Here is a 24,416-nt window from a genome sequence, read left to right as displayed (position 1 = left end):
AGAACTCACGCGTGGGCTGGACTTGCTAAAAGCATCCACGCTCATCTAAAGGAGATGGGACACTGCACTAGACATGCCTGTGATAGCATGCTAACAACACAACAGTTGCAGAGTTGCTGATTTTCGCAGACACTCGTTGAAAGGGGGGAAGAGCATCAACAATTGAGAGAGAGGGGGGAAAGAGCACACCTGACCTCCGAGAGAGGGAGAGGGAGCCGACTCAGTGGTGGTGACGTGGGTAGGTGAGGAGAGGGAAGCACAAGCAGGAGAGGAGAGGGAAGCGCGAGCTGGAGATCGAGCAGGTGAAGGAGGAGCGTGAAAATACCTTTGTAAAACTGCGTGAAAACCCCTAATTTCTGGTCAAATGGGGGCTTTGACCCTCATTTGACCAAAAAATTAGAAGCGTATACGCCTTGGCTTGAGGCGCGCCTCGCTTTGAGGCGTGCGCCTCAAGGCGTATGAGGCGCACGCCTGGAGCCTTTTGCGCTTTATATGTGCGCCTCAAGGCAAAAAGCCCCTCGCCTCGAGGCGAGACGCGCTTTTTGCGCCTTGAGGCGCGTTTTTAATAACACTGCTCGTAATATTTTGGAGTAAACATGTGGGCTAGACTATGGAAATGCACATTCATTCTATCCCATCTATTTGAGACAATCTTATGAATCTTTTCATACAAATCTGATTGTCCTTTTAGATTGTCTTTGATTTCTCCCAACATGTTGTTCATGCCTTCATACACTTCACCAATTATAGGGCCTTTCTGATCACAAAATTTAATCATCTTATAGATGAGTTTTGTAATCAATAATGCTAAACGAACATAATCCCAATATTCTTCATCAAGAATAGTTGTTTCTGTTGTAACAACCATTTTTTTTATAGTTTCATCCGTGCATGATTGCTTCCATTCGCTGCATCTATCTGAAATTACTGTGAGCATCAAGCTCTCCCTCACATCAAGCAAACGCTTCAAAGTAGTATAATGTGAAGCAAACCTTGTTTTTGCAATCTTTATTAACTATAATTTTTCATTGCTTCTAAAGATTGCTAGTGCTTTTGAATGATTTATAATATACTTCATAATTTCTTTACTCTGCAAATATGTTTCTCCTAACCAATGAAACTCATGTGCCAAATCCTTGAAGATCAAATTAAGTGTATGCACACAAGGTGACCAAAAAATATACTTATACGTTTGTTTTAATTCTTCACCTGCTAACTTGCAATTTGTTGCATTGTCTGTAATCGCTTGCACTACATTAGAAGGCCCTACAAGTTTAAATCTCGTCTTCAAAAACTCGACAATGTTTGCAGCTGACTGTTGCACATTAGAAAAATCGATTGCATATAAGAACATCGAGCCAAAACAGTTTGAGGCAAGTATATTTATCAAGTGTTTGTTCTTGATATTTGTCCTACCGTCTAAGACAATGGAAATTCCAAACTCAAACTTTTCTTGAAATTCGTTTAACTCTTTGTGAACACACTCTTTCTCACTGTCAAGCAACGTTGTTCGCGCTTTTTCATATGATGAAGGTTTATATCCAGGCACTTTACTAACTGCAGATATCATCTCTTCCTATTATGGCGATCGAAGCACATTGAAAGGTATGCCATTTGCACACAAAAATCTGATAATTTTGTGATCTATATCATCTCTTTCTACCTTTTTAAAGGTATCACGAATATCAACTGTTTTTCGGCTTCCACTAGATGATGTAGTCATACTAATAGGCTTCTTTGGATTATCAATTCTTGATTTTCTCAACTCAAATGCACTTGATGAAACCTCCACTCGACGAACTTGCCTCTTAATTTTTTTTGCCAATTCTGCATTTTTTGCAACTATAGGACAAAAGGCAATCCCAACACTTTGTCCCTTTGGAGATCCCATGAGATGTGCAAAAACTCGAGTATATGACCCATGATAAATATTTTTGCAGTGCCTGCACATAAAAACCTGGGTTCCTCCTTGCTTTTCTTGCCCACTCTTCTTTTGTTTCAATACATGGCGCCATAGCACTGTTGTTTTTGTTGGGTCCAGCCCTATCCCTCGTTAATGGTGCAGGGAAGTGGAATAACCACCCACTGCTTCTCATTAATGCAGAAGAAGTTGAAGGGTCAAAACCCCTTCGGTTTCAGGAATGAGTCTAGAAAGTTCACATCTAGAAGGTTCACATCTAGAAGGCTCTATGCCATCTATAAGTAGGAGGGTAGAATGCTGTGAGTAGAGTAGTAGTGTGAAGAGAGAAAAAAAGTAAGAGAGAGAGAGAGAGAAGAAGAAGAAGGAAGAAGGTTCGTCACTACGCATTGATCCTCAGAGAGAGGTGTTGGTTGTGATGTGGGTTTTGACTCGGGTTGTGCGCTCGAGAGGTAATCTTGTATTCATCTCTTCCTGTGATTCCTTTGTTGTTATTTTCTTTAGCTTTGGGTAAGCTATTGGACGTTGTACTCTCTATGTTGTACTCTCTACTTTTATTATAGTATATTATTCTCTTCGTGCCCCGTGAATGTAGGTCGTGTTGACCAAACCACGTAAACCCTTGTGTTGTAATTTGATTGTGCCTTTATTAGATCCTATATTGCTTCTGAGTGAATTTTTGTTACCCTAATTACTCAACAGTTTTATGCATGCTAGGTGGTTCATCATCTTGGTCATCTTCATAACAGTAGTCATCCAAGTCATATTCTTCTTCGTATTCCTCATCAAAACAATTTTCGTTTCTGTCCTCAAACTGATATGGACAAGCAGAAGACCTCTTGCCCTTCCCAACACCACTAGATGATTCATGCTCCAAATTGTACAAAGAATCATCATCGTCATCATAATTATCGTGATCATAGCTTGGGATGGTCATTAATGAAGCAAAGAACATGCAAATATACCTTTATCATAAAAGCATAAGAATCAACGTAAAACACTTTAAAAAAGCTATTATTAACAACAAAGGATGGAGAGTGAAGAACACAAATCATTACTCATAATTTACCAATTACTGAAACAAATAAATAAACATCATTTAAGGAGGTGAAAGATCTATGATTCTATAATATACTATGATAAAAAAAAAGGAAGTTCTTTCAAAAGTTTGCATTTATGAAAAAATGTAAAAGAAAGATAACATAACAACGAAGAAAAACAAAATTCATATTGGCCGACTGTTTCTAGCAATAATGATATTTATTTAAAATTTTAAACAACTAGCTGCAGCATACTAGTTGCCCCACTCTTCTGATAGAGTAAATGAGCCGAGCTTGGATGTGCCCACGCTCGGTATATCAAAGAATTCATACTTAATAGGGATGATAAGCTCAATCATGCTTGGTATACATTTTGTATAATATGTTTTTATATTATAACTTATATATTTTTATAATATGAATTCAAGAATTTTCCTATAATATATTTTTTATATATTAATTTATACTTATAAGTATCTTTTTTGTTTCTTTTATCATGCTTGGTACACTTGATCAACATGTAAGTTCAGAATTCACATAAAGCAAAGTCACTTCAAGAGATCAAGGAGAGAATGGAAGTCCGCAAGATCAAACACCATAATGAAACCATAAGATAACTTGTGGAGGCAGAACATGTTTTTCATTGACTTTGAAATTGAAAACAATAAATCAATAATCCATATATATCCAACAGTAAAAGAATAATAAAAGTGATCCAGTCAATCTGACCAGGATTCAAGCACTCGTCAAAATGACTTAAAACCTACAAGAATGATAAAAAAATATTGCATTAACCCTTATTCCTAATACATAATTACACCAATACTCTACATGAATATGTCAATTTGAGGAGAATTAAGAAGCAAAAGGTTGATTAAAGATGGCTATTCTACATATGACATGAAATATGCGACTTTACCATGAACAAACTTTACCATGCTAACACCATGTAATTTAGCCATACTATTCATTTACCGATGCACAACTTTTCACTCTTCAAGAATTAATACAAACAATTTCAATGTGTTTGTTCTTTCCATGCTATATTAGAATGATGGAGATGTAACATTTTTTCATAATACAACAAAAACTCATTTGCTGATGGCATGATACCTATCTGCAGTACTTGCTGCTACAACATGTCACAGGGATACTCCAACTTAATCCCATATCATGTCCCCTTGTAATAGAAAATTTCATAAAAATGGTACCCTGGCGGCATAAAAACTCTAAGGGCTTACCACCGAGGTGGTATCCCATGTGGCAAACGGGTCCTGTGCCAAGCTGAAAGCTGGAATCCCTATGCCTTGTGGGGCTTAAGAGATGGTTAGGGTCTGCGACTCTGCCTAACCCCAGCTTGCCTTAAAAAAACAAAAGAAAAAAAACTCTGAAGAGTCTGAACGAGAGTCGCCATGCTTGGCTTGTGAAGGGGTTGCAGTCGTGCGATGAGCGTGAGAGAAGAGATGGAGAGAGTGAGAGGAGAGCGTACCTGAACATAAGGGGGGAGGGGGAAAAATCGGAGTCGTGGGAGATGGAGAGAAGAGATGAGAGAAGAGATGGAGGGAAAATGGATACGCGTACCTGAATATCCCCATCGTCGGTCGGTGGAGGTCGCCGGACGTCGAAAAAGGTTGTCGGAAGTTCTGAAGGTCGGCGGTTGGTGGCCAAAATCCTGAGAGAGAGAGGGAGGAAGAGAGAGACTCAGAAGAGGTGTGAAAAAAAACCTAAAGCCTCTTTTATGTTTTTTTCGCGAGTTTTTTAAAATTCCTATTTTGCCCTTAATAAAAAAACTCTTTCTTTTTAAAAAAAAGGGAAAAATAGTAATAAAGGTCACTTGTACCCCTTTAAAGGGATTCACGTACCCCTTTAAAGGGGTACGTGCTTCCTAATACTTAAGTGCACTTCCCCGTGCGTTTCAGAAGCATCACGTTTTCGAAGCGCGTATCGGGAAAGCGCGCTTCCCCTCAAGCATAGGCGCTTCCAGTAACTCTGCTCCCAGCCTTTCAAAGAATGTTCCTACATGCTACCAGTGCAACAAACGTGGCCATATCAAAGCCAACTGCTGGTTCAACTCTCAAAATCACAATAGAATGCAAAACAATAGAAATGTTGCTACATCATAATCTGTGGGTACCTTTCGGGTCAGTGATGATGCTACTCTTGTCTGCTATGGCTAACTTGAATCTGAAACAGAATGATGATGGAATATGATATGTAGACTCTAGGACAACAACTCGTGTCACTGGCAATGCAGGTAAGTTTTCTACTTTGATCTCCTATTTTGGTAAATCTAATATTGTGACCGGAGATGGGACTCACCACCCTATTTCAAACGTAGGCAACGTCCTCATCTCTTTGTTTGAGTCTTCATCCATTCTTTTATCTAATGTTGTCAATGCACCAAATATAAAAAAAAACATTGTCTCTGTTTCTAAGCTTGTTGACTCTACCAATTCATCGGTTGAATTTACTCCTACTTCTGTCTTTGTCAAGGATCTTCAAACGAAGAAGATGTCCGCTAAAGGAGAGCGGCGTGGAAACATGTATATCTTCAATGAAGATCGAGTCTCTAGTGTTCTGAAACCCCCCAAGTCTGATCACGCCTCCAGAAGTGTTCTAAGTATATCCCAATGTAATAAGCCAGAACTTTGGCATTCCCGTCTTGGTCATTATAGTCAAGTTTTTATTGAAAAACTAGTGTCCAATGGTTTTCTTCCAGAGTCTATTTCACCTTCGTTGAAGAATAAAATGTGTCCCAGCTGTCAGGTCTGTAAAAGTCATGTACTTCATTTTTATCAAATAAATAAAAGAGCCTCCATGCCTTTTGAGATAATATGTTCTGATGTTTGGGGCCCAACCCCCAATCCTTCCTCTTCTGGAAGTAAATATTATGTATCCTTTATTGACAATTTTTCTCGCTTTACCTGGATATTCTTTATGAAATATAAATCAGAGGTTTTTATTTTTCGTCACTTCCATGCCTATGTTAAAACCCAATTCTCCCAAAATATTCAAATTCTCCAATGTGATGGAGTTGGTGAGTATTCCTCTAAAGAATTTTTAGATTTCCTCCAAGATAATGGGATACATCGTAGAGTTTCTTGCCCGTACACTTCACAACAAAATGGAATTGCTGAACGTAAACACAGACACATTGTGGAAAGTTCTATCAACATGTTGCATGGCTGTAACTTGCCTATTAGTCTTTGGACAGAAGCCTTTCATACTGCCACCCATGTGATAAATCGGTTTCCTATACCTATTCTTGAAAATCAGTCCCCCTATTATGTTCTCTTTGGTATACAACCTGATTATGATGAGTTACGAGTTTTTAGATGCACATGCTATGTACATTATTGATAAATCCATGAGAACTAAATTTTAGGACAAAGCCTCTATATGCTAATTTGTAGGTTATGCAGATGAACACAAGGGTTACAGGTGCTATAACCCTGCCACTAAGAAGATCAAAATTTTCAGAAATGTTGTTTTTAATGAAGATAGTTTTCTGGAGAATAAAGCAGATTACAATCGTGAATACATTGACACCACTGCTAATTGGTATGATCCATGGCTCAGTGCTGAACTTATATCACATGCTGCAGGACATACTACTTTGGCTTCTAACAACACACGTGATGAGATGGTTTCGGATGAGGCATCGAAAACAGAATGTCTGAGATACAAAGGAAATGTATATACCAGGAGACTCAAAGAGCAAACAGATGTGCCTGCTGGAGAATAACAGAGAGGGACCAAGAAGATTGGGCAGGATAAGGCATCCTGTTGAAAAGTAGGTGAGTTATGATAATTTCTCAATGGATTTTTAGGTCTTTCTATCCAAGATTGAAAAACACGAAGTGTCAGAAATATCCACCTGCAAGGGTTAGAGATGAGATAAAGAGAGAAGAGAGAGAAGAGAGGGGTCGGCAGCAATAGGGTTTTCCCTCTTCTACTTAATATTTATAAGTGTTGTACATAGTATGACATTTACACAAGAAGTAAAAACAAATTACAAACATGCCACCGCCCACGCATCCCAAGATGGATCCTTGGAATGTGGTGCGGGTCGGATCCATGATCCAAAACTAACAACCTCCCTCAAGTTGAGTATGGTCTTTGATCATGCTCAACTTGCCTTTGAGTGCCCAAAACTGATGAGTGGATAATCCCTTGGTAAAGATGTTAGCAACTTGCATATCTGACCGAACATATGCAGGTTCAATTTCTTTTTCTTCCACCTTTTGCCTAATTAAATGTTGATCGATCTCAATATGCTTCGTGCGACAATGAAGGATGGGATTGAAGGCAATATTAATAGCACTCTGATTATCACAAAGAAGCATAGAGGACGAGATTGGTTCTTGTAATTCTTGCAATAGATGTCTCACCCATGTAACATCGGCTGTTTCTGTTGCCATTGCACGATATTCTGCTTCAGTACTAGATCATGCCACTGCCTTTTGCTTCTTGCTACTCCATGTTACAATATTATTGCCGATAAGAATGCAATACCCCGAAACTGATCTTCGCTCGTCAGGATCACCCGCCCAGTCCGCGTCTGTGTAGGTGAATAGTCGATGCCCTGACATATAAGCTGTGTCCTTGGTGTACATCAAGCTATCTCCAATCGTACCCTTTAAATACCGAAGGATCCTTTTTACTCCTTCCATATGTACATCTGTAGGAGCATGCATAAACTGTGAAGCCTGATTGACAGAGTATGCTATGTCAGACCTAGTGAATGTTAAGTATTGTAACATCCCTACAACTCGACGATACAAAGTAGGATCATGATAAGTAGTGCCTTCTTTAGCACTTAGCTTATGATTTAGAAGGCAAGGTGTGCTAATTGGTTTACAATTCTCCATCCCTGTAGCAAGTAAAATATCAATGGTGTACTTATGTTGGCTCAATGTAATAGTCTCATGTCGACTATCAACTTCCACACCCAAAAAATATCGCAAGGGACCCAAGTCTTTCATCTTGAATTTAGCCATCAACATAGACTTAACCCAGGATATGTGCACCTCATCACTCCTGGTAATAATGATGTCATCAACATATATAAGCACCCAAACAATAGCTGAATCACTTTTGAACATGAACAATGAATGATCTAGAACACTTTTAGTGAACCCATGATGCTGGATCTCCGTGGAAAAACTCTCAAACCAAGATCGAGAAGCTTGTTTCAAGCCATAAAGAGAGCGTCGAAGTTTACATACCCAATTGGATGAATCATGCATACTATAACCAGGTGGCTGCTCCATGTAAACTTCTTCCTTTAGTTCACCATGCAAAAAGACATTTTTAACATCAAGTTGACTGAGTGACCATCCATGTTGTAATGCCAATGCAATGATAATCCTGACGATACCCAATTTTACTACTGGGCTGAACGTTTCATCGTAGTCCTGCCCATACTGCTGTGTGAAGCCTCGTGCGACCAGACGAGCTTTATAGCGCTCAACACTGCCATCCGGTTTGTGCTTGATCTTGTACACCCATTTGGACCCTACAACATTCTTGTTATCTGGCCTTGGTACAATTTCCCATGTATTGCATTCATGCACTGCTTTCATTTCCTCATTCATCGCCTCTACCCCGGCACGGGAATGTACAACATCATGAAAGGAGGAAGGTTCTGTTTCTTTGAACACTCTGGTTAGAAATGTTTGAAAATCCAAAGAGAATTGTTATAACTTACCCAACGATCTATAGGATGTCTAATCCGAGTGGAACGTCGTAGAGGAGTCTCATCATTGACTGGATGAGCTCTACGAGACAAGACCAGAAAAACGTGAGGATGTTGTTGTAGGAGGAATGTTTTCCATATGCGGTTCCACATCGAAAGTATAGGGTTCATTGTCTGTCAATAAAGATGAATCCTCACAAGGCAATGAGTCATATAAAAGTGAGTCACTGAGCCAAGGATCATAACTGTCCTGTGTATTTGTGGAAGACGAACCCAGAGTGTCAAAATTTTCATCATCAAAAACAACATTTCTAGATACCCGAATTTTGCCTGTATGAGGATCATAACACCTGTATCCCTTATAGTCATCTGCATACCCAAGAAACTTGCACTGTACAGCTCTGTCTTGAAACTTATTTCTCAATGAATGATCAATGTGAACATAACATACACAACCAAAAGGATGTAGTTCTTCATATGATGGATGACAATTATAAAGAACAAAATATGGAGAATTATCTTCAAGGATGGTCATGGGCAACCTGTTGATAACATAAACAACTGTATGAAAAGCCTCGGTCCAAAGAGAGAAGGGAATACCCACAGTGTGCATCATGCTCAAGGCTGTCTCAACAATATGCCTGTGTTTTCTCTCAGCTACTCCATTTTGTTGAGGGGTATGAGGGCAAGAAATGTTACGTGTAATGCCATGCTCCTTCAAATATTCACTAAAATCATGGGATATGTATTCTCCCCCCATCACACTGGAAATATACAACATTGGTATTGAATTGGTTTTGGACTAGTGCATGAAACTGTTTGAACAACTTGAAAATTTCATGTTTGCTTTTCATGAAGTAAATCCAACTAAAACGAGTGTAAGAATCAAGAAAGAGTACATAGTATCGAGATCCAGAAAGAGAGGCAGTGGGCGCAGGACCCCAAACATCTGAGCATATAATCTCAAAAGGCTTTGTTGCTCTTTTATTGATACTATGAAAATGAAATACATGACTTTTGCATAAATGACAACTTGGACATTTTGACTCTAAACTGACTGCGGGTATTAGACCTTTAGCAGACAACTTGTCAAGAAAAACTTGACTACAATAACCCAAACGAAGATGCCATAAGTTTGGCTTATTAAGTTTCAAGACTCTAGATGAAGAACTATGATCTGTGGATCGACTCAAAAATGTTGGAAACGAAGGAGTTGAAGAAGCCACGACTACGGAAGACGACGTCTTCAATGGTACATGAGATTCTTCAAAGATGTACATGTTCCCGCGCCGTTCACCTTTTGCGAGCGTCTTCTTGGTGTGAAGATCCTTAAGATAAACAGAAGGAGTAAATTCAACGGAAGAATTTGTTTCATCAACTAATTTAGACACAGATAGAATATTCTTTTGAATAGCAGGTGTGAGTAAGACATTTGACAAGGGTAATTGAGATTCCGGCAAAGAAAGGGAGACATTTCCAGTGTGAGAGATGGGGTGGTGAGATCCATCTCCTATGACTATAGTGCCATTTCCAGTGTAAGGAGTCAAGTGAGAAAATTTACCTGCATCAGAAGTAACATGTGCTGCTGCCCTGAATCAATATACCATATACCATCATCATTTTGACGCAAGTTCATCTGATTGAAAGTAGTCATAAGGATATTTTGTACGTCCTGTGGAAGAACCTGTCCCTGAGGAGTGCGTGCAAACGTCTGAGTTGCCCTCTGCCCTGGCCTCCCTGTTTTGTTCCGGTTCTGAGGATTGTACCAACAATTTGCTTTAACATGTCCCCGCTTGTTGCATAGAAAACAAGTAGGAACACGTCCCCCTCGTGGTACACTGCCTGAGCCAAGGCCTCCTCTAGCTGGTGTAGGTAGTAATCCTCCTTTGTTTGTAGTTGTTCCATTTGGACGAGGAGGAGTAAATAAGGCTCCTGTTTGAATAGGCGTATCTGCCATCATCACAGGATGAGTATCATCTGACGCGTGTTCCTGATTTAAACTGACCTCATATTGTAAACGCTTAGATTGAAGATCATCAAAACATGGAAGAATTGAGACAACCTGGAGTGCTGTGCAAAACATGCGATATTCAGGTCCAAGGCTACCTAATACCTGTTGTACCATGTCCTTATCTGATACAGGACTTCCAATGGTAGCTAACTGATCTGTAATAACCCTGACATCCCCCATGAACTCTGTAATAGATTTGTTTCCTTTTCGCATGGATTGGAATTGCCACTTGAGTTGCAAAGCCCGAGATTCAGAGACCTGAGAAAAGGAATGAGCTAGTCCATTCCACAACTCGGCATCAGATTGATCATCAAAAATAGTTTGTAAAACACGATCAGAAAGTGTGAAAGTTATGTAAGCAACTAATGTCTGATCCCGTTGTACCCATATGTCATAAGCAGGATTGGTGGTTCGAAGTTGACTCACCTTCCCATCTTCACCTGTTATTTCTTGCATGATATGTGTGGGTGGGGCGGGTGATCACCCATCTAGATGCCCATAAAGACCATGACTGCGAATAAAAGGCACAATCTGACGTTTCCAAAGTAAGTAGTTATCATGAGATAACTTGTGGGTCATGAGGTGAGTAAGAAAACTAGGGTTCAACTTGGAATCCATGGATTATATGAAGAATAAGAAGCCAAAACTGTTCTAACAGTGTATTGAAGAGGAGACATCAATGCTGTGTGCTGAAAATAATATCAACACACACGTTATTCAGAGAAAGAGGAAAACAGCAATGCTGCTGTGTGCTGAAAATGATACCAGCACATACGTTACACAGAGAAAAAGAAACAACAATGCTGCTGTGTGCTGAAAATGATATCAGCACACACGTTACGCAGAGAAAAGGAAGCAGCAATGCTGCTGTGTGCTGAAAATGATATCAGCACACACGTTACACAGAGAAAAGAAAGCAGCGATGCTGCTGTGTGCTGAAAAAGATATCAGCACACGTTACACAGAGAATAGTAACGTGCGAACAAAAAAAAAGGGAAAGAATCAGAAATATTTTGGGGAGAAAACAAAAACTCGACAGACTGAAACAGGATGTTAAGACGTGCGTACCAGAAATATTGAGAATGAGAAGAAAAAAAAAACTGGAATGACGTGAAAGAGGCGTGAAAGAGGATTAAGAAAAAAGAGGAAAAGAAGCAAAGTTGATTAAGGAAGAAGGGACAGAAATAAACCCACGTTATTTAGCAGCACGTGTTGGTCTTTAGAGGCCTTCTAGATGATCGATTTCCGTGCCTGTGCTCTGATACCATGTCAGAAATATCCACCTGCAAGGGTTAGAGATGAGATAAAGAGAGAAGAGAGAGAAGAGAGGGGTCGGCGGCAATAGGGTTTTCTCTCTTCTACTTAATATTTATAAGTGTTGTACATAGTATGACATTTACATAAGAAGTAAAAACAAATTACAAACATGCCACCACCCACGCATCCCAAGATGGATCCTTGGAATGTGGTGCGGGTCGGATCCATGATCCAAAACTAACATGAAGAACCGTTGGTTTTTTGTCAAGCTATTCATTCTAACAAATGGATTGAAGTTATGAATGAGGAAATCGAGGCACTTCATGAGTGTCAAACATGGGAGATAGTTGGCCGCCCCCCCAGATAAAAATGTTGTTGGCTCAAAATAGGTTTATAAGATTAAATATAAACCGGATGGTAGCATTGAACGATACAAAACACGTCTTGTTGCCAAAGGTTTTACTCAAAAATACGGTCAAGATTATGATGAGACATTCAGCCCCGTGGTGAAAATGGGAACTATTCTTATTATTCTTGGCCTGGCAGTTGAACACGGGTGAACCCTTAATTAGCTTAATGTCAAGAATGTATTCCTTCATGGGGATTTAAAAGAAGAGGTTTACATGGAGCAGCCTCAAGGTTATGCAGAGGGAGACCCAAAGGAATATGTATGCAAATTAACCAGAGCATTGTATGGCTTAAAGCAAGCCTCCAGATCATGGTTTGAAAGCTTCTCCTTAGAAATTCAGAACCACGGTTTCATCCGTTCCCAACTAGATCATTCTCTATTCATATATAAAGATGGCACCACTGTGATTTTCTTACTTATATATGTTGATGATTTCGTGATCACTGGTAATGCTCCAGACCACATTCAACGAATTAAAGTTTTACTAAGTATGCGATTCAAGATAAAAGACCTTGAGGAATTGAGATATTTTCTTGGTGTAGAGGTGGACAGACATGATGAAAAAATGTCATTAACTCAACACAAATGCACTCTTGATCTTCTGGCCAAAGCAGGAATGACAGATTGCAAACCTCTGCCTACACCCAGTGTTGTCAATCAAAAGCTCAGTATTTGTGATGGTGAATTATATCCTGATGCAAACAAGTATCGCAGTTTAGTGGGCATGTTACAATACCTTACTTTTACTAGACCAGACATCGTATATTCTGTAAATCAAGTATCTCAGTTCATGCATGAACCGAAGACTGGTCACATGGATGCCGTCAAATGTATTCTTCGTTATCTAAAAGGCACGGTGGGTGATGGACTCACATATGTACAATCTTTATGGGGGACACCAAAACGTGACATATTGGCATATACAAATGCAGACTGGGCAGGGGACTCTGATGAAAGAAGATCACTTTCAGGATACTGTGTTTTTATTGGTAGAAATCTTGTCTCATGGAGTAGTAGAAAACAGAAGGTTGTGGCAAGATCTAGCACAGAGGCAGAGTATAGATCTGTGGCAGCTGCCACAGCTGAAGTGACCTGGATTAGGCATCTACTTACAGAAATGGGAGGGAATGTCTCAAGTTCGACTCTTATGTGATAATAGAAGTGCTATACAAATTGCGCTCAACCCTGTTCATCACAGTCGGACCAAGCATATTGAGATTGACCAACATTTCATCAGGCAAAAGATAACAGAGAGAGAGATTGAACTAGTTTATGTGCCTTCCGAAGATCAAGTCGCTGATATATTTACAAAGGGTCTCACAAGTAACCGTTTCTGGTATCTGAAGAACAAGTTTCACATGGTTTACTCCCATGCACAACTTGAGGGAGGGTATTAGAATATGGATCGAATATGGATCCAGTAGAGGATCCATATCATCCACCGCCTCTTACGTGTATATGTGTAATATGTATTTCTTATACAGGGCAGTTTTGTCCATGTAATTTTTTTTGTAACCCTATTATGTTTAATAAAGGATTAGTGCAGCATGTAAAAAAATCAAGTTGCTGCCTATTCCCAACAAGGACCCGAGTTCTCTTTCTCCCCTATCTCTCTCCTTCTCCTTTCCCGATTCCTGCAGCACTTTTAACATAATTTGATATTGAGAACCATGAGATTGGCCTCTTATTTGATATTATGTTGCTCTCAACATTTTTTTCTTAAGGAGAAAACCTTATAACTGGTCTAATTGTTCAACCAAAGCATAAATCCTTGGGTGATAAAACATGATTGGCGTCAATACTTAGAAAGAATCCATCTCTTTTAACCAAGGTTGTCAGGAAGGAAAGCAGAAATGGGAAATGTGTTGGAAACAGAAACAGGCATTGAGACTTTCTAAAGTTCATGTGAAATGGGAAATGCCTCTCTCTCTATATATATGTATATATATATATATATATATATATATATATATATAGGAAAAATATATGGTGGTTCTGTACCGTGATACCTTATGGTGGTACACATTCTTGTTTGTATTGATCTAGCCACCAAATGGTAAATCTAACCATACATGTGTTTAGCATGGTTTAATTAATATGATATCATGTCTAATACATTATAAGATTCATTTTTTAGATGGTGAAAAATCAACGGCTGACAATTCATGAAAACAAGGGTGGTTTAGAATGGTATAAAACATCATATTTGAGTGAACTTTAACACATAAACATAGGAAGTCATACTAAACATCATCCAAAGGTTAGATTTTGTTTTTGGAGCTTAGATCTATGTAAATCAAGTGTGTACCACCATAGAAACATCCATATATATATATATATATATATATATATATGCATGAAGACAAAAACTTTACTTCTTTACTAACCAGTAAGAATTAATAATTTATTTTTTGTAAAAATACATGATAATATTGAGTACAATTATAAAACCATTATAAAGTTTGTTATATTTTATATAAACGAGGGTATGGTCAACTTATTTTGAATAAAGGGAAATTTTCCAAAGCACATGTAACTTTTTAGCAATAATAAAAAACGCACCTAAGTTTATTTACTTTTTAAAAGGGCAATTAACATTTTAACATTTTCAAAACTTAGGTGCTTTTTAAAAGGGAACCATGTTAGTTTGATGAAAACTTGTTTTAATTAGTGGACAGAAAACTTAGGTGTCTTTTTAACATTTTCAAAACTTAGGTGCTTTTTTTATTATTGTCAATAAGTTAGGTGTCTTTTTTGAAATTTCCCTTTAATAAAATATTAAGTATTTAAATGCAACATACATTTAGATAAAAATTAATGTGGTTATGTTTTTGAAATTTATCAATTTCATCTAATACATTACCTTCGTAATATCAAAAATACATGCAAAACTCATGTTTTTAAATAACTAATTAAATATTAAATAATACACATATCTCAACTTTTTGGTAATTTTTTTTTATTTAAGATAAGCGTGCAAGAAACGTATGGAAAACATGTTTCCCAAATAAGGGAAACGAGTTTCCCATATAAAGTAGGTAGATTTCCCTTGTGATGTGAAATGGGTTTCTCACTTGATGAGAAATGGGTTTCTCACTTGATGAGAAATGGGTTTCCCATGTATTTTTAAAAGTTTCCCAAGAAATGAGTTTCCCATATGTAAGTAGAGTTTCCGGTAACCCTGCTTTTAACTAATGATCCATATAGTCAGCAAATTGATCTGATGTTCAGGGTTCTATTTGAAGCTACTTCTGTTCATTTGTTTTCTCTGTTAATCACTTTCATGCTATGTCACATGGGTGCGGGGATTCGGCACTTCCAAAAAACCTGGGTGCGGGGGTGCGGCAGGGGCAAAAATGTAATATATATATATATATATAAAAGGGGGTCCGGGGGTTCCCCCGACGCGGGTCAGGGGCCCAATTTTTTTTGCTGGTGTGTTTGTTTGAAGACTCGTTACCCACGTTCTGCTTGTTGTGTACTTTGAGGCAACAAGACAAAATTGATGAAACGAAAGGATTGGCAATCTGATTGACCCAGCCTGCTGCGTTCTGCTGACTGTCATGATTCAATCATGTCTGAAACTCCCTGGTCTTCACGAAAAAAAAATATAAGAGCCGGGTTTGATGTGGTTTGTTGGAGAGAGAGTCTTCATGAGGCCTACGACTCCACTGCCACGCCATAGGATTCTTCAAATTTCATTTTATATACAGTTGCACGACAGCTAAAAGAAATTTATTGGATTGGACATGTGGAAAAGAGAGGTCTACACAAGGCTACAGCTGGAGCACCCATCTTGTCAGGAGAACAGTGAATACTAATAGCCAGCAAGGCTACCACCATCATTATCATTTATTATGGAGAGAGAAAATCCTTTACGAAAAAGAAGGATCTGGATTGAAAAGGCTCTTCAATTTTAGATGGTTTTAAAAGTGCCCCTTTATAAAACAAGAGCAGCAGCAACAAGCAGTTGTCAGCAGAATTTTTTTTTTAAAATTCCGCAGCCCATTTCATAGGGCAATTTTTTAAAAAAAAAAAATCCAAAAAAAAATGGACCTAAATGATCCTGGGTGCGGTCAACGCACCCAGGATCAGGTTGACCGCACCCGCACCCACGTCGAGTCGCGTCGACGCGGGTGCGGCACCCTGCTAGCCGAATCCCTGTGACATAGCTTTCATGCATACAGTTTTTAACTAATGATACAGAGTGTTCCTTTTACTTTTAACATATTCTGTTTAGACATACTCATTTCTTGTAAAATTTAGATGCAATTTTGATAATTTCACACTACCTTTAGGGATTGTCTTTTGTGTTATAAATATGGAAAAATGGTGTACTTTGTATATTGCTATATCAAAGAGGTGCAAGAATAACGGTTAGCTAATGGCATGCTGTGATAGATTTTCTTTTAATGTTCATGATGGCTATCATGGTTCATATTCTCGTAATACCACAATAAGGTTTATCGTAAAAAACTTTTAACAAAAACTTTCTTGTGAAAATCAATGAAGACGCATTGACCCACAGTAGAACCCAAAAGTCAATTTCCCATCATGTCATGCTGCCACTTATATGGAAGGCACAAAGGAATTTGGAGGAAAAAACACTGGTAACTCCACATGTGGCAATGAATAGCTGTCAAGATTTATTTCTCAAATCATGTGGGTCAAGATACTATTTCTGTTTAGATTCTCATGTTATTTTGGAATTTGATTGTTTGGAGAATAATTTTGAAGTGATGATGACATTCTTAAAATATGTGAGGTGTTTGTGATGGTATGCCAGCAAGTTATAACTGTTTCACAGCCTTCAGCTATCCATATGTCTAATCCCTTAACCAGTGCTTCTTGCTCACATTTATCCTTAAATACTTGAACATTCTGGGAGGATTTTCTTATTTTTTCTTCATTTGTCTTTTTCTTTTTTTGTAACAGGCAGCCACGAGAAGCTGTTTCTATGCTGGTTTTGCCTCTCAGAGGAATTTTGCAGAGGTTAGTCATGAGCATTTCTTTTGTTGAAGCATCATAATGTCAAGTATAACAGACTTTGTTAGTGTCGTATATAAAGCTGAACCATACCTGGCAAGTTAGCTTAGTACAAGTTATACCAGACAAGCTCTAGTTCAAATTGCATATCAATGTTTGAAGTTTGAACTTGGCTGGATGGCTTGCGCTGAGATAAACCAAGTACAACCATTTGCTTGTTTTATTTTTATTGTTAGTTTTTGTATCCATTGTTATAGGCAAGAGGAGACAATGCTGTAAAACATGACCTCCTCTCTGCAGGATGCAATGCGTACTACTGCACCTATGCTTGCTACAATTTATTTTTCAATGTAGGAAGCCTGTGAAATAATCTTTTCTTTATAAAGTCTGGTTGAGCCAAGCCCGGGCTTATCCAACCCCATGTAAGCTGCAGCGGAGCTTGTTCAAAAGAAAGATCAAAACTGGGGTTGAGCTCATTATGTGAGCTTTAGTGAGCCTTACATGAGCCTGTCACGGGCTGCTAGCCAGCATTCCTTGTCATCAGCCACACCTACTTTTCACTAGCTATGCTATTAATCATCTTTTCTATCTTGCCTTCATCTTGGTGTTGAGTAGTCAATCATTTCTGCCTACCACGTATACAATGGTGTTTGGCATTTTTGTTGAGCTATTTCTTTTTTACTTTTTCAAGTTTTTATCTAAGATGACGCTTATAGCAGGTGATTGCCAAAGGAGAAGCTCAAGGGATGGTGAGCAAGTCTATTGGCATCATGCTAGGAATTGCCTTAGCTAATTATGTTGCCTCATCTGGACCATTGACTGCTGCCGCCTTTGGAGTAGTCACTGCTGTGCACATGTTGTGCAATGTAAAGTCATATCAATCCATTCAACTGAGGAGTTTAAATCCATACCGTGCAAGTAATTTCCTGGCCAGCTTTCTTTTCAGATTTTCCTGTAATATAGTGCTGATTATTTATTTTTTCTGTTGGTATGATGAAGGCTTCAGAGTAATATCTTGCAGATTTTAGAACTTTTCATGAACTTTTTCCTTTCTATACGGAGTCTGTAACATCTATCTGAACTCTGAAGATACTTGTCTCTGGAAACCGTGTCATGTTCCTTTCTTGGTAACACTGTATTAGATATCTTTATCATGGGAAATCACTGTTTTTTCACAGCGGATGCTTCCTTTTTCTATTTGTTAGTGTAATAATTGATTAAGTATAAAATGATCATTATGGCACTGTAGTCTTGGGTATCCATATGGAATATTTTCATTGGATCTTGATCAAATGGCAGTTCTGGTAATAAAATGATGCCCTCTGCTGTTTCTTTTATATTAATGACAATAGTGTTTTATCAATATATATTGCATGTTTAAGGTGTGCCTATTTCTATCGATTGAAGATGTCTTACCAAAATATATTATTTGTTGTGTATCTTTCTATGTTTGGCATAGGCAATAAATTGTTCATGTTGCCATTTCCAAACTATGAAGTCTTGCTGACAATTGTGGTTTCTAGATCTAAACAACCTTTTGTAATTTCTAGCTCCAAATTTCTACACTTCAAACATGTTAGTAGAACCTAAATGTCTGTTTGGCTATGTTTGGTATTAGGATAGCCCTTTCAAGAATAATTTCTTCTTTATTAACCACTGAAAATACAAAAGAGCAATATTAGGGCCTATAATAAAACATTGATAAAAACAAATGATTTGTAAAGCCTATCTAATGTTGGATTTACATTATCAATAGCCTCTTTAGGTAAGAATAATGAGGGTCAAAATTGTAATGTAAGTTATCAGGATACTAGGCAGTGGCATTGTATAATTGTTGACTTGTGCCTTTGAGCAACAGTCAAAGGCACAACATATAAATAATCTTTAGTGTGAATCTGCATGCCATATCAATGAGTGGAATCTCACATATTCATGCATTTTTAAGTAGAACAAGCCATACAAAATAGGTTTAGCCTGGTCCATTTGGTATAAATAAAATTTTCCACCTAACAAGTAAGATGTACGAAACCATTTTCTTATAGTTACATTTTAGTGCAATCTGGTCCATTCATTATTATTATTCTTCAAAATGTATTTTAGTATCCAATCTTATTTGGCCAAGTGTTTTTTAGAATAAATGAACCATGATAAATCCTGTGTGGTCAGATTTACTCGACAATCCATAATTAATGAGATTTTACTCGTTGATACCAAAATTGTGGTGCACATATCCACATTGAGAGAGAGAGAGAGAGAGAGAGAGAGAGAGAGAGAGAGAGAGAGAGAGAGAGAGAGAGAGAGAGAGAGCTAGTTTTGCCATCTTGAGTGCTGGAGAGAGACAACTAGTTTGCCATCTCGAGTGCTGGTTTTCATACATCGCACTATTGCAGTGGTGAAGACAGGTGTTGAATCTCTCACTTCCCTATGAGACAACAAATCTGAGGTATACTTGTGATAGGTGAGATTAAGTCTATTTATAGTTTACCCTTTTCTTGAAAATGGTCTATTTATAGTTTATCAGAAGTTGAAATAAATAGTTCTGGCGACCTCCCATCCTTCATTTAAAATTTTTGTTGCAAGGATTCCAAATTATGCATTCTGTTGGAAAGTTCATTGCAATGGTAATATGATCCACATCATCTAGAAGAGTGGGATACCGTTTCTACCTATATAGTAATCAAAGTTGTCCAAATGATCAAAGCGAAACATTGCAGTTAATTTCTATGCAAACTATTAAACTCAATACCATATTTGAGAGGTGGTTGTCTTCCAAGGTTGCTATGAGGGGAATGTTTTTAACATCAACTTGAACAACTAGAAAGTCATAGAATTATAACAGCCCTGTGATATTTGATTTTTACTCGAAAAGTTACAAGACAGTCGAGGATAAAAACATGGAGAACACTATAGGAGCTTGAGAAGCAGAAAGCCATTAATGGTTACTATAGAAATTCTACCTTGGTGTTTATCCTTTTTGTGGGAGTTGATAAATCAGGATGCCAATTTGTTGCTAAAACCACAAAATAGTGCTTTAGTTGAAAATGTTACTGCATCATTCATCAGTTTTGTTGCTTCGTTTCCATTCTCTTATACTGCAAAAGTGCATCTGCCTTTTTCAAAACAAAATTTCTATAATATAGTATTTCTGAAGTTATCCTTAGAAGGATCTTGAGATGATTTTGAATACTGTACAGGTTTGGTCTTCAGTGAATATCTTCTTAGTGGTCAAGTGCCACCTGTAAAAGAGGTCAACGATGAGGAGCCACTTTTTTCAGGCATACCAAGTTTCAAGATCAACCCTATGCAACAAGTAAATAAATATCTATCTTTAGAAAGTTTTCTCCACTGCAATTTCTCTTGACATTAGTGTTGTCCACAAACAGGACTCATTTTGGCAATAGGTTTGCAATTTGATACAAACTGATATCTGAGAATATGTTTCCATATTTCTTGATATATAGTTACTTGGAAGTTTGTTAACATTGTTTTTCCTTGTGATGTCTCCAATGTATGAGGTTTTTGATTCAGAAAATCAAGGTCCAAGGTCTAGATGTTGAGGTAGATATTACCTTCTCTGCAGGAACAAACCCAACTTCTCTCCATGGAAGCCAAACAAGCTGCTGCACAGATAAATTATAGGCTACACCTGGGCTCCAAGTTCAGTGAGGTTGTCAGAGGCAAGGAGGATGCTCTCACATTGTTCAGACTCTTCAAAAATGAAGGCTACATTCTTGTGGAACAGGAAGGAAGATTCTGTGTAAGTATAAAAACTCAGAACATGATTGGTTTTTGCAGCTCTACATGCTATCTTATAAGAGCGATGTTTCCCAGGATAAGCTTTATTATTGTGGCCTCAAAACCTGACTGAACAGGTGATATTAAAAGAAGGCTGTACTCCCAGCGACATGCTCAAATCACTGTTCCATGTCTGCTACATGTATTGGCTTGAGAAAAGTGTGGGAATCGAGTCCAGAGGAGCCGTTGAGGATTGCAAAGGAGGTGGAAAGATAAAATTGTCATATGAGTATGTGCTGAGGGAATTTAGCCATGCGAAGAGTGACGGACAAGCTGCTGGGTGGTATACCGACGGGCTTGTTGCAAGACCATTGCCATACAGGATTCGTTTGGGATAAGCAGTTCTGGTATAACCAAAGATTATTCTTATTGGCCTGTTAGTGTTGCATCTACTCCTTGTCCTGCTGCACCATTCATCTTTAGGAAAATCTTGAATATTGGCCAGTCACAATCTTACAAATGTTGTTTGGCTAGAGGGCTCTTGTTGTGCGGAGGTGGGGCAGAAAACCAACAGCTGGCCATACTAATCAGCCAAATTTTCAGATATATATTTTTATTATGCACCTCAAAAATTCTCCATCAGGAAGATTAGTTAGTTTCTGATGGTAATGGAGTTAGAGACTTCTCTTGTACATCAATGATGACTGTTTTAGGGTTGACAGATCTTTCCCAAGAACAGGAAAGAGCTCAGCAATTTTCTGCAGGCAAGATGAAACAGAGGCATTCATGAACTTATCCAATGATAATTTTTATCACCATGTGCCTCAATTTTGTTCTCCATCAGGAAAGGTCAGTAGGTTTCTGATCACAATTGTATTAGGGACTTTACAAACTTGTTACTCGTGTTATTAGTTTGCATCAACAGTTTGATGCAGGGGCATGTAACGGAGCCATTTTTGCATTTGTCCATTGTGCTTAATCTTCAACTGTTGGAATTTTGTATTTCACTTTCAATTCAAAGTCTGCAAAGGAAAAGCAGAGGAACCAATATAGAACACTCAACAGGATGGCCATGATTGTCTTGATATCTTGCTTAAATGCTGTGGTTCGTATGCTTTATTTCTTTGCGCAAGAGGACATGCATAACGTTTTTGCCTAATCTCATTCCTAGCTCCGAAGTACTTGAACTCATAAATACACAAAATTGCTGAACTGGTCACCTATTTTTTTAACTGGTCTTGTGCTCAGCCTGGAGGAAATTAATGGCCTAGCTTAGCTACCAACACAATGACAACCGGGAAGGTCAAGGTGAAGACATAACCATGTTTTTGCATGCCTTCATTCTTGTCATATCGGAACAGAATCAAAGATAAATCCTAAGCAAGTGCTTGCTGCTCCCAGCATATCAATCTATGCAATCAAGAACATGTTGATCCGATCTAAATGGTGAAAATTCTTGGTCCCTCAACTCCAAGATCCACTTCTCAGTCTAACCAACTGACTGCAAAAAGTTGTAGTATGCATACTTGATATCAAACTGCATATCATACCCTGCCAAAAAAGATGCAAACTTTTACTAATCAATCAGAGACCCAACCGTGACCTAGAAATCACATAAAGAGAAGGCTGCCAACACACGAGAAAATCAAGACTTACAGTAATTGATGGCAATGGTCCGTCCTTCCGAATCCGGGGTCTGTCTAACATGATGAAACCACATGCTTGGCCTGCATGACATACAAGAAAAAATCTTTTAGCGTGCACGGTAGGCTTGTAGAGGTGGTGCAAAGACTCCCAATGCCGATCCTATCACAACATGCTGATTGCTCCCTCCCTTTCATTCATTTACGGTAATGGCACACCAGAACATATCAGCTGCTGAAGTTCAGCATTCAGTACTGAAGGAAAAAAGAGAGAGGAGGAGAAAAAGGAAGGTGGCGCTCTTACAGGTAAAGAACCTCCCCAGCGCTGACAGTACAGGCAAACGGCTCAGGACCATTGTAGTATCTTGGGTACAAGGATATCTGTTCCTCCCTCAAGCAAGCTGTTGTTGGGTAAGGATCCACGCTACACCAAGGCACATGCCTCAACGGCTCATCCAACTTGAGCGTCATCTCTCGGCTCTCCTAACACAACCAGAAGAATGCCCACAGTAATCGGTCAGTGGTTGAAGAGAAGGAGCATTATCCCAAATTATCCCGGTTTTCTGAACAAGTAGAGAGGGAAAAAGGGAGTTGGAAGAAGAAAATAGCGGACCTTGGAGTGGTAGTAGCGAGCGGAAGGGTACTGCTTGATGTACATCCTGTGGACGTCGGTGGGTGGGAGGAGGAGGAAGTGCTTCTCCCCGGAGACGACGGCGTAGAGGTTCTCGTAGTGGTCCTTGTGGAAGGAGGTGTGGGAGAGATGGTTTCCGATCCAGAGGTTGACGGCTTCTGGGAGGCAGCCCAGAGCTTGCGTGGCCCAGGGGATGTGCGTCTCGACGTCGCCGACGAGCGAGGCGTACTCGGACAGGAAGCAGTTGTTCTGCTCCTGCGCGTAAGCCACCAATCTACAGCCACCATCGACATCGGCAGCATGAGCAGCAGCAGCGCCTACAATTATGTGGCGGAGGGCATCGGGAAAGAGCATCCGCTCGACGTGGGCGGAGGCGAAGCAGAGGCGCGAGGTGGAGGCGGTTGGGTGGTGGTGATCGGCAGGGATGGGGGCGAGGGCGTCGGCGCGGCCGTCGGGAGTGAGGTGGAGGGAGACGGTGGAGTGGCGGAGGGCGTGGGAGAGGTAGGCGTTGGTCCAGGGGGTGTGGGAGAGGGCGGGCCAGTGGGAGATGGCGTTGGAGATGATGCACGGCTTGTTGGGGTTGACGAAGTGGCGGAGGAAGTCCAGTGGGGAGGGAGGACATTGGAGCCGCTCCACCGCCGGTAGCGTCCCCAAGCTTAGCTCCCTCACCTCTTCCCACAGGCCCCTGAGCGCCTCCTCCTTCTCCTTCTCCTTCTCCTCCTCCATCACGCTTCCGCTGACTGACTGTTCGCCCTCCCCTTTTTGGCTCTTTTTCTGAGTACGGATCCCGTCGTTTGACACAGGGCATCCTAGCCATCCAATCAATGGCTAAGATTTGTCCACATTTTCACTTAGATGTGAGCTGATCCCAGCCGTCCAGATGCTTCAGCTGAATCTGGACGGTTAAGGATCAACATATCAACATAGGATGGTTACCCGTCCAATGTCAAAGGATGAGACCCTTTTTGCTCTTTTTTGGCCTTCCTCAAATCTCTACGCTAAGGCGCTAACGTTTCATTGGCCCATGGATCCAGCCTTTGGCTGGTTCAAGATGGCGAACCAGTCCTGCCCTTGGGCCCTTAGCGCTG

General features: G+C 39.4%; 2 protein-coding genes across 3 annotated transcripts in view; one reads left to right on the top strand and one right to left on the bottom strand.

Annotated features, from left to right (window-relative positions):
• The window catches only part of RUS1 (root UVB sensitive-like protein (Protein of unknown function, DUF647)), a 40,337-nt gene extending 18,235 nt beyond the window's left edge, over positions 1–22,102 (top strand). Inside the window, exons 3-7 of one of the 2 annotated variants that reach the window (XM_089981561.1) lie at positions 17,269–17,325; positions 18,039–18,237; positions 20,514–20,629; positions 20,900–21,076; positions 21,192–22,102. In XM_089981561.1, the coding sequence (XP_089837687.1) occupies positions 17,269–17,325; positions 18,039–18,237; positions 20,514–20,629; positions 20,900–21,076; positions 21,192–21,452 (810 nt within the window). In that variant the 3' untranslated portion in view covers positions 21,453–22,102. Of the gene's footprint in view, positions 1–17,268; positions 17,326–18,038; positions 18,238–20,513; positions 20,630–20,899; positions 21,077–21,150 lie in introns of both variants that reach the window. The other variant, XM_089981562.1, reaches the window with a different exon arrangement.
• LOC149822473 (2-oxoglutarate (2OG) and Fe(II)-dependent oxygenase superfamily protein) lies at positions 20,656–24,054 on the bottom strand. The gene is made up of 4 exons (XM_089980289.1): positions 23,311–24,054; positions 23,002–23,180; positions 22,711–22,781; positions 20,656–22,605 (listed from the first exon to the last, which is right to left on the bottom strand). The coding sequence occupies exons 1-4, from the start codon at positions 24,052–24,054 to the stop codon at positions 22,544–22,546; spliced, it is 1,056 nt and encodes a 351-aa protein (XP_089836415.1). The 3' UTR covers positions 20,656–22,543.
• Positions 24,055–24,416: the final 362 nt, after the last annotated feature.

Source organism: Nuphar pumila, chromosome 11 (assembly GCF_984573655.1).
Source record: "Nuphar pumila chromosome 11, dmNupPumi1.hap1.1, whole genome shotgun sequence".
Taxonomy (NCBI): domain Eukaryota; kingdom Viridiplantae; phylum Streptophyta; class Magnoliopsida; order Nymphaeales; family Nymphaeaceae; genus Nuphar; species Nuphar pumila.
The sequence above is the reverse complement of the archived record's forward strand: the minus strand, read 5'-3'. Positions and strand labels throughout refer to the sequence as shown.